At 39.8% G+C, this 17,874-nt stretch overlaps 1 protein-coding gene across 3 annotated transcripts in view; it reads right to left on the bottom strand.

Moving 5' to 3' along the window:
- The window catches only part of zbtb16a (zinc finger and BTB domain containing 16a), a 143,313-nt gene that overhangs the window by 50,386 nt on the left and 75,053 nt on the right, over positions 1-17,874 (bottom strand). For all 3 annotated transcript variants that reach the window (XM_077547028.1, XM_077547029.1, XM_077547030.1), the window contains exon 4: positions 2,661-2,747. In XM_077547028.1, the coding sequence (XP_077403154.1) occupies positions 2,661-2,747 (87 nt within the window). The remainder of the gene's footprint in view (positions 1-2,660; positions 2,748-17,874) is intronic.

Genomic DNA, 17,874 nt, shown 5'->3' with positions numbered 1-17,874 from the left:
CTTTTTTTTTTCCTGATGAAAGAAGAGCTCTTTTGGTAGGTTCCATGTTTTTGTAACTTCTGTGGGGCTTGCAAAATCAGTCAAAATCCAGTAAAACAGCCGGGAGTGAAAGGGGGTTGTTTCACTGAAAATGCCTGGGAGTGAATGAGTTAATTGTGAACTAAACGGGCGTAAAAGTGGTTGAGCATACAATAGGCTTTGATGCAGCCTCTCAACTGCAAAGAATGGTTGAAGAAATAGTAGTTATTACACAAACGGCCAGCAGGTAGCAGCAGAGCAAAAGAGATCAACCAGGGCCATGTTGAAAAAAAAGCTCATTACTCACATTTCTAAATTTATTTCTAATGCTAATTGCTGCAAAACGGATCATTTTTTTTCCTGAAGAAAGAAGAGATCTTTTGGTAGGTTTCATGTGGTTCCACTTCTGTGGGGCTTGCTAAATCAGTCAAAATCCAGTAAAACAGCCGGGAGTGAAGGGGGTTGTTTCACTGAAAATGCCTGGGAGTGAATGAGTTAATTGTGAACTAAACGGGCGTAAAAGTGGTTTGTCATACTTGTCAGACATCAACACGGAATTATACAACAACCACACGCAGCCATCCCATGCTGAGGTTATTAGCCTCGACATGTATGAAACCGTTAGCAAACGGACCCCCCTTAAAACGTGCCCCATCATTGGTTCCAGACCGGAATGTTTATATTTAGAGCTCTCCTTTCCGCTGTTATGCTCGATCATTAGCCTCGTTTAACCTCGCCTTTACATCTGCCGTGTTAACTTTGCCGACACTGCCAATCGCCTCTCAGATGTTTTGGAAGGGAACGGACGGCCCGCAAAGATGTGGGGGGGAAAAAAGTGGCCAAAAAGGAGCGAGATGCCACTGGCAACGATGATGATAATGATAAGTGTCTATTTGGGGAATCGCATTGGCAGCCCCGATGGAGAAACATCTCATTTGGGTCCAAAATGAACGGCCCACGATTGTTTGCATGGCACCACTGTAGAGTACAAGTTCATTTTAATGACACTGTGCCAAGGAAAGCAATGTTTGGAATTCAACTTATTTTTACACGTATTGAGAATGATAAAAGCATATGCAAACTGTCGGAAAATCTGACCTCTAAAGTTGCAAAATAATTTTTCGGGATGGATTTTGTTCAGAATGTGACCAAAATTTTGAGGAGTAATTGTCTGTAATTGAGTAAAAATGTCCCTAAAGATAGTAAATTCAGATTTAATTTCAATATTGACCAAAAAGTATCCCGATTTGACACAAATTTTGGCAAAAAAAAAACAAACATTGACACAAAATGTCGGAACTGAAATGATCAAGTTGTAAGGTTTGAATTTTTACAAATTTTAGAGGACATTTTAAGTTAAATCATACAAATTCAGTCAAACAAATATTGAGGGGAAAGTGATTTCTGAATTTGAAAATCCTTACAATCGTATATTATGGAGTTCCACAATAATTTTCAGGTAAAAAAAAAAAGAAAATAAGTGACTTTAAAGCCACACAAAAAAATGAATGTTCAATTCCCTAATCTGACCAAATTAATAGTAAAAAAATAATTACAATTTTACACGAGAAAAATTCAACCAAGCTTTTCAGCATAGTTTAGAAGTCAACCAACTTTTTTTCTTTCATAAAGCCGCCCAAACTGGAATTCAAATACCTCCAAGAAATGTAAAATGTAGAATAAAAAAAAATGTTTGTTAAACTTAAGCCTTGTTGTTGCGGGTCAAATGACCCGCTTTCAAGTTAAAGAAGAAATATATTCGATTTTTGCAATCAAACTTGGCACCTTTTGACATATTTGCAATGAAAGGAGCGATAATGTTTCTCTGGGTGCTCTGATGTCTCAATAGACAATTTAAATGGTTTCATTTTGACATATTTGCATTGAAAACTGTTAATCATGAGCTATAATTCATTATCAGGGCACTTTTGGAACATGAAACATAGCCCGGGTCAAACTGACCCAATTTTAAAGTTAAAAAAAAAGTTCATTTGAAATATTTGCAATGAAAGTGAATGTTTATCGGGTTGCGTTTTTATCATTAAATATAGCCTGGGAACATTATTTCCGCTCCTGGGAAACCAACCTTAACCATCAGGAGGGTTAAGGGTTAAATCAGATTGTGATGAAATATGTACGGAAAAAAACGATTGAAAGTTACACGAAAATGTGAAATTTGAAAATAGTGAATAAGTGGGGATTTCCTTTCATTATTATTTCTTTCCAATGGCCAAATTGTTGAGTGATGTGTCATACAGACTGAAAATGAAGACGCAAGCACACCATTAGGTCCGCTTAACAGCAACGGACATGTGAGACAATCCCGTCCGTCTCAATTAAACAGCTCATCCCGCCTCACATCTGCCGAAGGAGGAGGATTTACTTCCTCCTATTTCCATCTTGGCATCTTCCCATCTCCGTAGCGGGATTGAAAGGGTCCCGGTGATAAACAACACCAGGCCCTGCCAAGTTTTTCCGGACCATGTTGATTACTGTTGCGTCTGTTGTGATTTAGGGCTAATCCGGCGCGGGCAGTCGATCATCATCTCCGCCGGGCCAGACGAGAATTGGCCCGCGCCGGGCTCGTTGTCAAAAAAGCAAATATCGAAAAGTGCGACAAACAGCGCGTTGTCTGTTCCTACCGGTGTGGATCTGCCGGTGAGCCTCCAGGGACTCTTCCGTTTGGAACTGAGCGCCGCACTGGTCGCATACGATGGCCTTCTCGCCGGCTGCGGGGCAAAAAAAAACACAAGAGGAGAGTGGACGTTTATTACACGGCAACATTTTTGTGTGGAAACACGAGTCCGGCACGCGCTGATCATGGGAAATGTCACAACGTCATCACAAGTCAAGAAAAAAAAGAACATTTCTGGCCCATGTTGATATCTTAAAGGCGACAAATTACGCTTAATTGACGTTTGAATTGCTCGTATAGAAATAGTTGAGTGTCTGGAGTGCCTGCTTACCCATCAAGTGTGAAATTAAACAACTAAGTAACTCTTATGTGAGTTTCCTGTTTGTGAAAATGTGTCTGTGAGCGAGTCCTTCTCAATTTACATAATAGTGCACTCAGAACTTATCAGCTCACGACTTGGCAAAAAAAATCGGCCACTTTAAAGCAACGTCTGGACGACACGTAAACGCCAACACGTCACTATTAAACGTAAACACTATCAAGCCAAAAAACAGGAAATGTTTTTGATCTGTCCTTATTTATAGCTTATTAGGAGGCATACTGATCCGGCCCACTCGAGAGAGGTAGACCGATGTTTTTTCCAAAGCTAATATGCCAATATGATTAGCTCTTTGACTGCCAAAAACGTTAAATAACGTTTAGTAAAATCCTTGGAGGAGTGCCAAAGACGTTAAAAGACGTTTGTTTCAAAACAGAGGTGAAACTAACCATTTTCTATTGTTGATTACTCAAAAACAGAATAAGGTAGAAACAAACTTTTTTTTTCTGGTGAAAGATGAGAGTCCAATGTTTCATTTGGTAGTATGTGTGCTTCCATAGTCCAAACACATCATTTTCCGTGGACCATGAAGGATCAGTCAAAAGATCAGTCAAAATGCTTAAATCGGCTGGCACCCACGGCATCCCGTCTGAAAACGTCTGGCAGTCAAAGAGTAGCAAAAGAATCCGATACTCAATATTTGGCGCTAATTTTTACTAAAAAGGGAAACAAATATTGGTGTGACAATTTAAAAAAAAAAATTTAAAATACAGATTCCAGTTCTAAACTTAAGTAAATAGCTATCTAATATTTTTTTTTAGTAAATAAAGTTTTCCCAAATTTTTAAATATCTGAAATAATACATTTTTATTTCCTACCTGTTTTTGTTATCATTTCAAACAATCACAAAAAGGTGCAGCGTGTTCCCCAGGGTCAGCAGCATCTCTTACAAAGTTAATTGAAAATTTTGCTCCCTTGACGTTAACGCAGTTTCAAAAGGATCTTTTATCGGCCGTTAATAAAAAATAAAAAAAATAATCATTTGCTCCCAAAACCGTATAAAATCGTTCTATTTTAAATATGGCCATGGTCCCAAAAATGTATGTATAATGTATGACTTGAAGAGGTCACTTAAAGCAATGGTAGTTATTCCAAAAAACGGCCAGAAGGTTGCAGCAGAGTATAAGAGATCAGCCAGGGCCGTGTTGCAACAAGCTCTTTTCCCCAGTGTTCTCAACAGGTTTGTGAATACTGATGAAACTTAGCTATATTCTATATGCTAATTGCTGCAAAACAGAAACAGATACAAATATATATTTTTTTCCTGATGAAAGAAGAGACTCTAATCTTTATTTTGGTAGGTTGCATGTTTTGATAGCAATAGAACACAATATTCTGTGGGCCTTGCAAAATCAGTCACAATCCAGTAAAACGGCCAAGAGCGAAGGGGGTTGCTTCAGTGAAAATGGCTGCGAGTGAATGAGTTAAAAAAGGCCGATACCGATATTTGCCATTTGAGAAATCGGCGCGGCTGATCAGTAAGAACACTCGAAACCAAATTAGAGTGAAAGTGGCCCCCTGAAATCCAAATGAGTTTGACACCCCTAGCCTACAAGATGGCTGCGTTCTCACTTCAAACACAAACGGTTGCCGCCCATATGAAGGTTGATCAGCACAGAAAGTCCATTTGGGTCAATTATTTTGAAGAACGCATTCAAATGAGTGTGCCTTTTTTTTTTATATATCTGTTGTCAACATAAACTGTCACTTTTTCTTCTTTTTGTGTTGCCAATACAAACCGTTTTGCCGCCAGTCTGCCATGTGTCATGTTCACTTGCGGAGCAATAAACTTTACATATACAAGTGCGCGCATCACGTCAGAGTGCTGGCTAATTATGCTTTTACGGGCTTTGGCACGGCGTACTGTACATGCCATACGGATCGCACATCAAACACATGCACCAAGTCAACATCTGGCAATTGTGTTTGTGCGCCTGCGCGTGTGCGCGCGCGCGTGTGCGCGTCCAGAAGCGAGCACACGCCGATCTCTCTCGGTTTGTTCTTGGCAAGGCCTCCCGGGTTACGACACCTCCAGAGAGAGCGCGATGAAAACAGGAAGGCGATTCTTAGATGACCCCAAAAAAAAAAAAGTGTGAGGAGGGGAAGTGGAGGACGATATTTTTTGCGTTTTTTGAAACGGCAGTGACACGAGGGAACGGCCTGTACTGTAAAAAGCAGAAATGACACAGAGCGTCCATGACACGGTGTGCCTGCCAGAAGAGTGCTTATGCAACAAGTTATGCAAAAGGAACACACGCACACACACACACACAAAAAAAGGACAGTGAGAGCGCTGTACAAGGCTGGATCATGAAACGCGACCTCATGGAAAGCGACGCATCTTGGGTCTTATTTTCCATTTCACATAAAAAAAAAAATAAAATAAAAAAAAAACTCGGCTAACTGCATATTGAAGAGGCGTCATTAGCTAGCGTATGGTGGATGCAACGGCGAGCATATGGCGGATTAGCAGCCACTTAACCTTAGGTGATGGAGACGCCGACTGGAAAAGACGGCAGCAAAATGACGCAGCACACGTTGACAAGCAAACATCTGCATGGACGTGCCAACATAACAAGCTTACAAGCCGTCTGAGTGAATAGCTCGCGCTTACTTGGGCCAAAGAGCAACTTGCATACGACTGAGACGTGTCACATTAATCGCTCGTGTCTTGATGTGCAGCTCCTACTCGATTCTCCTTTCACGAGCACAATCAATACATAGCTTATAAAAAAAAAAAAAAAAAAACTGTAGCTGCATACAACATATCATAACTGCGCTAACAAAAGTAATTCAAAATCTGTCCAGCATAACCCAAAACAGCCAAATTAGAAACTATGGCAATTATCACAACACACTGGAAAGCACAGCAACAACATAAGCTAACTGAAAAATGTATACAACGCAAGCTTTCAAAACAGGAACAAAATGGCAGGACTTAAAATGTATCCCTGAGTAACGCCACTCTCAACGCATTCACTCCCAGCCATTTTCACTGAAGCAACCCCCTTCACTCCCAACTGTTTTTGACTGGATTTTGACTGATTTCGCAAGGCAATAACAGAATATTGTGTTCTATCGCTATAAAAACATAAAATCTATCAAAAGAAAGATTAAAGTCTCTTTTTCATCAGGAAAAAAAAATTATATTTGTATCCATTTCGCAGCAATTCGCATTTGAATAAAGCTAGGTTTCATCATTATTCACAAACCTGTTGAAACCACTGACAAAAAAAGCTTGTTGCAACATGTCCCTGGTTGATCTCTTATACTCTGCTGCCACCTGCTGGCTGTTTTTCATGTAATAAATACTATTGCTTTTAGCGACCTCTTCAGGTCAGAAGCTGCATCAAAGCCTTCTCTAGCATTAAAAAAAAAAAAACTTTGGTGAGTGAAGGACAAAGTATTAAAAAAAACGTATGTTACACATTTTTGGGATTGAATGAGTCAAAAAGCAGGATGTTCTATAATATATAATACATTTCATCGATATTCAAATGCTTGTGTTGTCTGACAGGAGTGAAGCCTGTCAATCACGTCTTGTAATGTGAAATCCAAAGCAACTAAACTAGAAATTTTGCAGGCATATACGGTCTTGTGGCTGTCAGCGGTATAACAGTTTTGGATTTTTCATTACAGTTTTTTTGGGGGGGACGTTTGTTTATTAAATTCAGTAAGTTTTACTTGATTTTTAGATCAAAGTTGTTCATTTGTATTTTTTGAATTTCTTCATTATAGTTTAGAGTTTGTTAGTTTTAGCATTAGTTTTTATTACATTTTTTAATATTTGGTGTATTTGTGGAGTGCAAGTAAAACATAATTCACAAAGTTTTTGTAATTGTGTAATGTTTCTTTTTTTTGTATTTTTTTGGGGTTTTTTGGGGTCACATCATGTGAGCAGTTGTGCCGTAAATGTACATTTGGGCTACGATAAACACTAGCACGCATTCCTCAATTTGTACAGACTATCATTTTAATTGCTTATGTTTTGTTGAATGTCTTATTGTAATGTGACAAACACACGGTGAAGGCGACATGATAAGGATTTTTTTTTTTATTTCTTGTGCCGATCGGCTACCTATTTTTGCTATGCGATCAAGAGTTGCGTATCGTAAACCGAGTACTCCGGGTATGTTTAACATTTACGATTGTCAGCCACAAGAGTTTTCGAACGAGTCCAAGAGGTTAAGTCCCACTTCCGAGCCCCGTCTTGGATGGGAAGCGGGCAAAGCAAGCTCAAATTGTTCCAGATTGTCTTTTATGCATGTAGCGCACTTTGGCGTGTTTGTTTTCCATCATTCCGACAGCAGAAGGACGTCCCCTTTGTCGCGTTGGGAGTGCGGCCTTTTGTCGGCGGTGATATAGAACCTTGGAGACAAAGATAACAGCTGATGCGCGCCCCCCTAGCCCGCGTCCAAGTCGCCCATCTTTCCAAGTTCACCCGCTCGCCATCAAAGTGGGACCTGGAGATTTATCACTTTAATTTGGCAGTGAAAGTCGCTAATGGCGAGGAGGCCCCCCCCCCCAAGACCTCCTCCTGCCGCCGTTAGCGCCTAGCGGGCTAACAAGTGACGGGCACTTGGCCTGGGCGGTGTGTACCTTGGCTGTGGCCCGCTCAGCGACCTCGCACAAGTCGAGCCTCCTTGAAGCGAGGCACCCGGCGGACAATTTATGGGCGGGTGCCACAAGCGGGGGGCACGGCCCGCACTAAACTCCCCCCCGCCCCGTGCCTGGCCCATTTAGCGCATGCCTCGTGGCCTCCCACTAGACTCACCGCTGCCATCTCGGCTTTTAAAAGCCAAGCTGATTTACTACAAATGACCTCGCTTTAACAATACCACGGACGCCGTCGTGTTGATCTTCGCCTCTGGAAAGCCACGGCTGCCATTTTTTTTTCCTCCTTTCGATTTTATTCTCTGCTTTCACACAAAGTTGACACCTGAAAGCAGCAATCACACAGGATGATCTCGCGGCCACTGAGGGCCAATGAATTCAACATTGGCATTCTCTCTCATGCCGCAATTATTTCATCCAAACGAAACGAGAGACGTTGATCAACTTTCATTCATCAGTTCAAAGCAAGCTGAAAATGGAAAGAGAAAACCAAAATGACATGTTGTGAGCTAACGATAGAGATAAACTGTAGAAGTATTCTCGAATTAAGGAATTAAGTAGATTCACTGGAAGAAAATATCATTCAGTGCTTTAACTCTTTGACTACCAAAAACGTTAAATAACGTTTAGTAAAATTCTATGGAGGAGTGCCAAAGACGTTAAAAGACGTTTGTTTCAAAACAGAGGTGAAACTAACCATTTTCTATTGTTGATTACTGAAAAACGGAATAAGGTAGAAACAAACTTTTTTTTTCTGATGAAAGATGAGAGTCCAATCTTTCATTTGGTAGTATGTTTGTTTCCATAGTCCAAACACATAATTTTCTGTGGACCTTGAAAGATCAGTCAAAAATGCTTAAATCGGCTGGCACCCACGGCATCCCTTTTCTGAAAACGTCTGGCAGTCAAAGAGTTAATGTGGACTCTTTCTAGGAGTTCATGACGTATTTTCATTATAGAAATAAAGTTGAGATGAGTAAATTGTGATATCTCAGTAACCGTTGATCTCATCAAGCTGAAATGTGAAATCTTGGCTTTCCGTGCTATGAATTCCCTCTACACCGAATTTCCCTGGAATTGGAAGGGGTGGGGTTTCAAAATGTGGACTGAGCCAGAACAGGAAGGATGGCCAAATTTGAGAAGTCAGAAATTTTAAAAATCCGTTTAGGAATGCAAGAAAAAACCCAACTAGTTTTATATTGTTTATCAGTAAAGTTATTTTATTATATGTTCATTTTATAAATACTATTAAACAGTGTCTAAAAGATTTGGCTAATTACTGTTGCTGTGTTGTGGTTAAGTACTGGATAACTAAATATAAAAAGATGAAAAACTTAAAAAAAAAAGGTGATTTACATTTTAATAATCTAATTAGATTTTCAAAACCTTTAAAAGGTGCATTATGCCGTTTAAAAAGGTAATAAAGCTTTTTCTACATCATGCATGCGCCACCAATGCCCAGATGAGTATGAAGAGCCCTGACTCTTTTACTCTGACGGCACCGATCAAGCTTTTGTCTTCCCTTTATAGTAGAGCTTGCAGACCCTCACACGCCACCGTCTCTTTGGGGAGGGGAGGGGCGGAGTTTTTCCTCACCTCATTTGAGGTCACGTCTTCGTTTGTCAACCGTGGCTGTCGCTTTAAGACCGTGCACGTACTGGCACGTGCACCATGAACGAGCCTGAACGACGCAGAAGCTGCAGTTACGCTTTGGGCCAGAGGTGGCAGTCACGAGTGAAAAAGGGACAAACTGCACAAAGATCCTTTAAGTGTGCAAGTGTATACTGAGATGATCAATCAAAATGTTTTTTTTTTTTAACACCAAAAATCTGGAAAAACTGATCCATGTTCACATGAAACTGCAAGGAAAAAAAAAAAAAAAGACTGAAAATGCTGCAGTATGATTCCAGGCCAGTAGTTGGCGATGACACACAGTAAAGAAATAATACGCAAGTGCTTGTCCTCTTGAGTTTCTTATACATAATTTGACTACCCCCCCCCCCCCCCCAAAAAAAATTATACGCTAGCTTCCTCTAGTGATACCTGAAGAATCACTGAATTAAATATTAATGTTCAAACTGTCCATAATGTTACAATAGCCTAAAAGATTAATGAATATGTATTTTAGCAATAACGGCCCCTGCCTTGTTTTCAATGTTGGTCATGATAGTACAGTAAATATTTTTCGAGTTGGCACACGATGTCAAACGTTCCGCTGGTCTCGTACTGCTGCAGGTTCCACAAACCACACGGCGCAGCTTCTGCACGTGTGCAGAAGCTGCGTGGTCGGGACGCGGCGGCGATCAGGTGTGAAAAAACACTTCCTGTTTCACTTCCTCCTTGGAGAGCTGTTGCGCAAGTGAGCGCCGTTGTTATCTCGTAGAAAGACGCAAAAAGTCAAATGAAAAGGAGAACAAGAGACGCGAGGGCTGCGCAGCGCAGCTGTCAATCGAGCCGCCGGAGTGATATAACGTCTTCCACTTTGGATGCTAAATCAATAGTCAGCGTTTCTTGGCGCGGAATTTGCTTTTGCAAACCCAGCAAACTCGTGGAAGCTTTATAGACGGTGAATTCATGTCTTGTAATTGAATTTGGTGTGCAAGTCATTCATCGATTTTCAATAGCACTTACCTAATTTCCTCAATTGATTCGATTTTGATTCACAAGAGGTCAGCTCGATTCGATTTCATTTTTTTTTCCCGATTTGATTCACTTCAACATATTCATTTCAAATGTAAATATTAACACGTTATAATAACATAAATAAATGTTGCACAAACATTGAAATGAGCAAGGATTAGACAAAACTATTTTCATAAAAAAAGATTGTGAAATGTCTAAAAGTGCAATAAGTCAGGTCTTTCATAAATGTAATCAAATACTTTTCAATGCATGTGAACAGTACATTTCAAGAAGAAGATAAAAAAAAAAAATTGGCCTTTACAAATCGATTTTCTTAAGAATTTATGGCAGGGATGTGATTTGACCAAAGTGAAATTATCTGAAAATTTAGCCGGGGGTCTGGGGGCCGCCGGCACCCAGCTAGGTCCAGGGCAGTGCCCTGGTGGGGGGACAAGGGGGGCGGAGCTCCCCGGCGCTCATGGGTTTTCCGTGTTTTTAAGTACTTTCAATGCACTCCCATGACAAAGAAATAGACAAAACAACAGCATAAATTTTCAATGTATATTGAACTATCCCATATAAAATGTCAGTTTTAGTCAACTCAAAATCAGTCACATTCAAAAACATTGGACTGCCTTTGCTTTTAAAAACTATCACTGAGAATATCATCATATCTAACTAATGTGATTACTAAGTTAACACATAAATAATGTTGAAGAGTTCAAATTTCATGAACAAATAATTGTATCATGACCAAATGAAAAGTAACTCATATTAGAGCATACCACAAATGTCTTTGTTATAGCAGAAGATGTTATCTGTCGGAGTCATGTGCATACACAATGAAATACAAAAAAAAAAAAAATCAGATTTTTTTTTTGGGGGGAGATAAAAAAAAGCGGAATTCCGCGAATTAGCGGAAAAATCACATCCCTGTTATGGGGAAAAGAGATATTAAAATCATCGATTTATGGTGTTAGAAATCAATATGGGGCTGCAAAAGGAAAATCGATTCGATATTGATTATTCGATTTTTAAAACCCAGCCCTAGCACTTCATCATTCGACAATACATAGTCGCCTGCAGAGAAAACGAACCATGTGAAATTTAAATAACTAACTAAACACTATGTGTTGAAACGACGAGTCGCTATACGCCACCAGCGCAGACGCATGAACAACGATATATTATTTGTGGTCAATTATCATTTTTGGACCCGTTAAGTGAAATTGTTGCATGTGGAGGTTTCAATAACGCTGGTTGTATTTCGACACAAATGCCTACAATGAGTTGTATGCATTGTCCGGCAATGCACGGCTCACATGCCAGTCATGTCCAATTCCTTGTGCAAGAGCGCATTGTCCCGATTTCCAGCACACGCATTCCACCAACTCGTTGAGATTTGTGTGCGTATGTGTGTGCGTGAAAGGCATCACTTGCCACTTGTTGTTTCAACCTACTTCCTGTCACAGGTATGATTGTTTGCAACAGATGCCCTCCTTTGGGAGCGCCGAGTCGAAACGGAATCTTTCATCAAAGACGCTCTCCGAATTAAACATCAGAGCGCGAGAGCCCGTTGCCGCTTGTAGCGACGCAAAGTAGGCCATCACATCCAGCCAAATATTCACACGGCATCTTTTCACTCGCTTCTGAGATTGTCTTGCCGTTTCGTTTTGTTGTTGTTGTTGTTTTTTAACCAAGTTTATTAACAGTTTTAGTCTGGCATGATAAGGCTTCGTCTGGAAAAAACGAAGAACTGTTTGCGATCGTTTATCATGAGGATTGTTTTGTTTTTACCAGCGGTGTCATAATTAGTGAGTTAATTTTGAGTTCATTTAAAGTTCCAGAGTTAACTCTTTGACTGCCAAAAACGTTAAATAACGTTTAGTAAAATCCTATGGAGGAGTGCCAAAGACGTTAAAAGACGTTTGTTTCAAAACAGGTGAAACTAACCATTTTCTATTGTTGATTACTCAAAAACGGAATAAGGTAGAAACAAACTTTTTTTTCTGATGAAAGATGAGAGTCCAATCTTTCATTTGGTAGAATGTGTGTTTCCATAGTCCAAACACATAATTTTCTGTGGACCTTGAAAGATCAGTCAAAAGATCAGTCAAAATGCTTAAATCGGCTGGCACCCACGGCATCCCTTTTCTGAAAACGTCTGGCAGTCAAAGAGTTAACGCGCGATTAATTAATGAGCGCCCCTTTATTTGTAAAGCAACACAGCAGACACGTCCACGTCAAAATTTAGCAGTAATAAATTTGAAAATAATGCAAATATTTGTGGAGACTGGGGTCAAGTTATATTTTACAGTTTTAAAAATGTGCAGAATTTCACAAAGTTGCTTCATGTTAGCTCTTAATACGAAAAGAAAAAGGCACTGAGCTGTTACCAATGCCTTACAAGTGCAATTATGCCATCTAGTGGCAATAAAATGACCTAAAAACAAATCAATATCATACTCATTTTTAACTTTAATTCAATTTTACGAATTATTATGAAATTACTGCATCATTGACTAAAAGATGGAACCATATTTCTGTTAGTTTAATTCCCCCCCCACACTTTTATGTTAAGAGTATGAAAAATTGTATTGTACATTTTATTGTACATTTAGAACAGATATAAAAAAAACATTTTTTTTTTTTAAATTATTATTATTATTATTTTTTTTTTTTTAAAAGGAGAGCAATGATGATGTCAAATAAAAAAATAAATAAAAATAGAACAGATATAAAATTTGTGACTAATAGTTAGCTATTGCAGTAATGCGATTAATTACGATTAAATATTTTAATCACCTGACACCCCTAGTTTTTAACCCAACCGACATAGCGGAGTCACATTTTTGAGCAGCATTTACTTCGTATTTTGGAAGAATTTTTTCGTGAGAAATGCAAACAATCTTCATTGTGCCACTTTTCGTCAATACCAAGTCTGGTCTCAAACGATTTTTGTTCTGGTTCTGGATTGTTTTACATGCTTTATTTCAACCAGATTTTTTTTCCAAGCTTTTTCAGACTCATGTTTTTTTTTCTTTCCACAAAGGAATTCACTTTCTTACTACTTTTTGACAACGCGAGAAAGTGAAGTTTACACAGAAGGGGGTGGAATCACTCCCGGGATATTCCCATGTGACAAGCCGGCACCGCCTATGCAACTTAGCCTTCCTGCGGGAGGAGGGGCCGGGCAATCCCATTTGGGAAGGCAGTAAGGCTAAATGGGGAATGAAAAAAAAAAAAAAGGCTAATTACGCCGACTGGACAAGCAATATCACACCCGGTGGTTCTTAATAGTGTAAACAGTGTGAGTGTGTGTGGTAAGCAGACAGGCAGTGTGGCCAAAACAGATGTTAACTAAATGTTTGCTGAGCTGAAGTAAACCATTTACGTTAGACTAGACTGCATGAAAAGAAAATCTAGAAACGTTTACAGAAAAAAAAAAAAAAACTTGCTTACATCAGTTTCAAACTGTACTCGTTAAAATCCTACGAGGAACTCTTACCAGAATATTCGTCTGTGTCACATTTGGTGCGCACAAAGCAAATGTTTTTTTTGTCTGGGTTCGTTCAAGGTCGCAAACCGTTGCAACCGTTCGTCGACAGTTTTCGAAGGTAGCACAGAATTTTTCCTGTCAACAAGTAAACCATGAAATCCTTCGGCAATTATTGGCCGAGCGTCTTTGAGACAGTTTGCAAACTTGGAACAAAACCTGACAAAAGAACAAACATTCGCTACGTGCGCGCGCACTCCCGCGAGCCGTCGCTGCTCAGTGAGATACAGGCTTAAAGCAACACTAAGGAACTTTCAGTTTACCTTGATTATAGTGGCGCCATGTGGACAAAAGTGGTATTGTTATGTCTGACGGAAGACCACATTTCCCACGAGGACAAGCGCATAGCGTCGTTTTTTAATTCACGCCATGATCCTTGACTGCCCTTTTATCAGAGGAGCTTCTCATTTTCTTTTCTTTTTTTGTCACCTAAGACAAAAAGTTTCATTTGTTTTTCCAGCTTCTGCCAGGAAAGCAGTAATTGTGCATCGACCCGAATAAGTGAAGGGGGAAGTGACGCATGCTTAGTGCTAGTAAAAATGATACGGACCCCCTCAGGCCGTGGCAACGGTACCATTCAACTATTTTTAAATCGATGTTTCATCACAAGAGTTATGAAAAGAATTTATTAAGGTCGAAAAGTTCCTTAGTGCTACTTTAAACCTTGACCACAGAGAAGACTGGCGGACTGGTCGTGTTCCACTTGAACGTCAACTCCGGTGCGGTTGGATTCTACTCGGCTGCAAAATAACCCGAACCTTGATCCTTAAACTTGTACATCTAAATACGAAACTAAAATTCCTAACCTCAACCCCTTAACCTTCAACCTAAAACCCCAAATCATAAAATCCCTTGGATTTTATAACTCCAACCAACACAAAAGCCATTTGACCTGAAATGATCCAAACCCCAAAATTCCCAACCTTAAAATCTGCTGTTGCGAACGGCGCACAGCATCGTGGCATGTCGAGTCCAGTAATGAGACGTTAAGAACAAGTGGCGTCTCTTTTTTTTTTTTTCTGGAAAAATGAAAAAAAAGATCAAGTGGCGTCGGTTGTCCGATCGTCGACGAAAGGTTGACGATCGGTGAAATAACGATCATACCATGAACCGGTCCATGGGGGGGGGGGGGGAAAAGGTTGGGGACCAAGTATAAAACCGCAGCCTGAAAACTTGAATTTAAGACGCCTACCGATGCTAAAATGCTGCTTTGAAGAAGAATTTCCGGGTCTGATTCTTTCTCGCGCCTCCGTGAACAGACGGCACTCCACTTATGAGGGCAAATTGTTATTTTTAGGTCAAAGCACAACACCGACGCAGACAACCAACACGGCGCATCAAACAGATTAAGACAACTATCAAATGCTGTCGCAAATGAGATGTTGGGAGCAAACAGTGTAAAAAGATAAGTAGAAATAATCTGTCAGCAAGGGGGTGCGCTGGGATTGTTTTGGGGGGGGGGGGGCGGCGAAGTGCGGCGCCAAACCCATCAAAAGAGTCACAAATGCGCTTGGCTGGAGATGACTTGTCGGCGGTGAGAGGAAGGAGAAATCAAAGGGAAAGCGCGACGCAGTCGGAATATTCAGGTCGCTCTTGACAGCTTTACAGTCTGTTGCGCCAGGCGGGACGTCTCGGGACAAATATTGACTCACACAATCGTGCGCCAGTACACACACACACACTTGTACACGAAGGCCACGCTCAAAAATGGATGAGTTCCCATTGCAACATCAGTCAGACCTTCTTCTTCTTCTTCTTCTTTTGTTTTTGTAAATTCTGGCTCTTAATCCAATTTGCCTGAAAACCAATTTGTTTGTCCTGTAGGTCTCATACACACACACACATGCAGTGTTCCCAGCCTGGCTATTCTCTGAATGGGCCGACCATTTCCAGAGATTTTCAGCCCTCGGGGGACCGACGGGCATCTCAGGGCACGCAGCCACGAAACAGCCGACCCATCTTGGAGGCTGCTATAAAAAGGACAAATTGGAATTACACTTTAATTCGAAACTAGCGATAGACCGTTTTGTTTTTTTCCAAGGTCGATATGATACCGATTATTATAGTTGTCAAGTAGACCAATAACCGATATTTCAAGTCGATGTTAATTTGCGGAAAAGAGAAAATATTAGCGTCAAAATAAAAACTTTTCATTTAAGTTTAAACATAGATGTATAAAGAATTGACAGCTTTGTTTAAGAATTATAACAACAATTGCAGGGAGCTTCCAGGGCCATCAGCATGTGTTAAACTAAATTAAAAACTAATTAAGTAAATAGTTCCCTAAAGTTTTCTACTGTAAAACATTTTTTTCCCCAAAATTTCAACAAAAAAATGTTGTTTTTTTTTCATTGACAGCTTTGTTTAAAAATTATAACAAAAAATGCAGAAAGCTTCCAGGGTCATCAGCACGTGTTCAGCTGAATTAAAAACTAAGCAAGTAAATATTTATTTTTAAATTTAATAAATTTTTAATGGGCTTTAGGTGAACTGATGAATACACACACGCTCGCACGCACGCACGCACACACACACACGCACATACACATACTCACCCACATACAAAAAAAGGGTATATATATATATATATGTGTGTATATGTGTATATATATATGTATATGTATTTAAAAAAAAAACAAAAAAAAAACATTTATTAAATTTTTTTTTAATTGATTTGTTGGATTTTTAAAAAAAAAAAAAAAAAAGGAGAGCAATGATGATGTCAAATCGAATGAACAATACTGAGCTCTCCTGTAAAAAAAAAAAAAAAAAAAAAAAAAAAGCAAGTAAATAGTTCCCTAAAGTTTTCCAAAATATTAGCAAAAAAATTTTGTTATGTTTTTTTCCCCAAATTTTTTTCTTCTTTTTTTTTTTCATTTTATTTTTTTGAAATAAAAAGTGAAGGGAGTTTCCAGTGTCAGCATTTTTTTTTTTATAAATATAAAGTGGAAATGTAAATAAATCCATAAATGAAAAGTTGCCTGTATCTCACTGAAGGACAAATGCTTGCGACTGTGGTTCATTTAGGGTTTCATCGTGGTCCGTAAAAAGGTATCAAAAGATCTTCGCAGACAGTGAAAAATTCTCTGAATATGTTCAAAATGTCTTTGCGACAAGTAAAAACCTAAATTCGCTACGTTCGCAAGCATTCACCAGATACCAGCTTCATGCGCCTTCACATTCGTAAAAAGACCAATACCGATATTTGTCAAAATGCCAAATATCGATATCATAATAATAATAATAATAATAATAATTCTGTCAAACATGTTTGGTCATATGTTCAATGTTTACCAAGTCTACAAAAGTGTTAAAGTGATAAAATAATAGCAGCATGAAGCACAAACCTTTGACTAAAATGTCGACATTTGTTACGTCTGCTGTTACGTTTCAGCATTAAGCGTCTTTTTGGACTGAATCGGAGCTAACCGACCTGAACCAGGACAAAATAAATGCAGTCCAGGCTGTCAACGAAAAAGTGTAATTAGGTCGTTCCGAGTTCTCTTTGGTTCTGACCAAATGTTCCAACCGCCACCGCACGCAACCGCACCCGCTTCAATATCTTGGCCAGACTCACCCCCCCCTCCCACCCCGAAAGGTGAAAGGTGCCATGTGTTTTCAGCTCTCCTTTCAACCAACCCCCTTACACGCACACGCAGGCACGCACAACTGCTGTCTGCCCCTCCATGGACAAAGACGAAAATGTATGTGAACACTCCCGCGTGTGTTTATTGTTTGTGTATGCGAAGGAAGGAAACAAGATCTGGACGTAGAGACGAGGCAAAGCAGCACTCCCCCTCGGGGCTAACCTGGTGTGAAGGCCAGGAAGTAAGTTAGGCGCCCTAGTGGCCCCGGGGCCCGCTGGTATTAATAGAAGTGAGTTGCACCCGAGTGGGTGGGCTTTTTTTTTCCTTCTTTTTTCGAACATATATATGTATCTATATGCCCACATGAATGACCCTCCGTCTAATTGGATTATAATCCCAAGAAAGTGCCCATGCTACTGATCTAATTTTAGTCAAATATTTGCTTGAGGCATTGCGGCTCGTT

This window comes from Vanacampus margaritifer, chromosome 16 (assembly GCF_051991255.1).
Source record: "Vanacampus margaritifer isolate UIUO_Vmar chromosome 16, RoL_Vmar_1.0, whole genome shotgun sequence".
Lineage (NCBI taxonomy): Eukaryota > Metazoa > Chordata > Actinopteri > Syngnathiformes > Syngnathidae > Vanacampus > Vanacampus margaritifer.
Note: the sequence above shows the minus strand (reverse complement) of the source record. Positions and strands in the feature narration are given on the sequence as shown.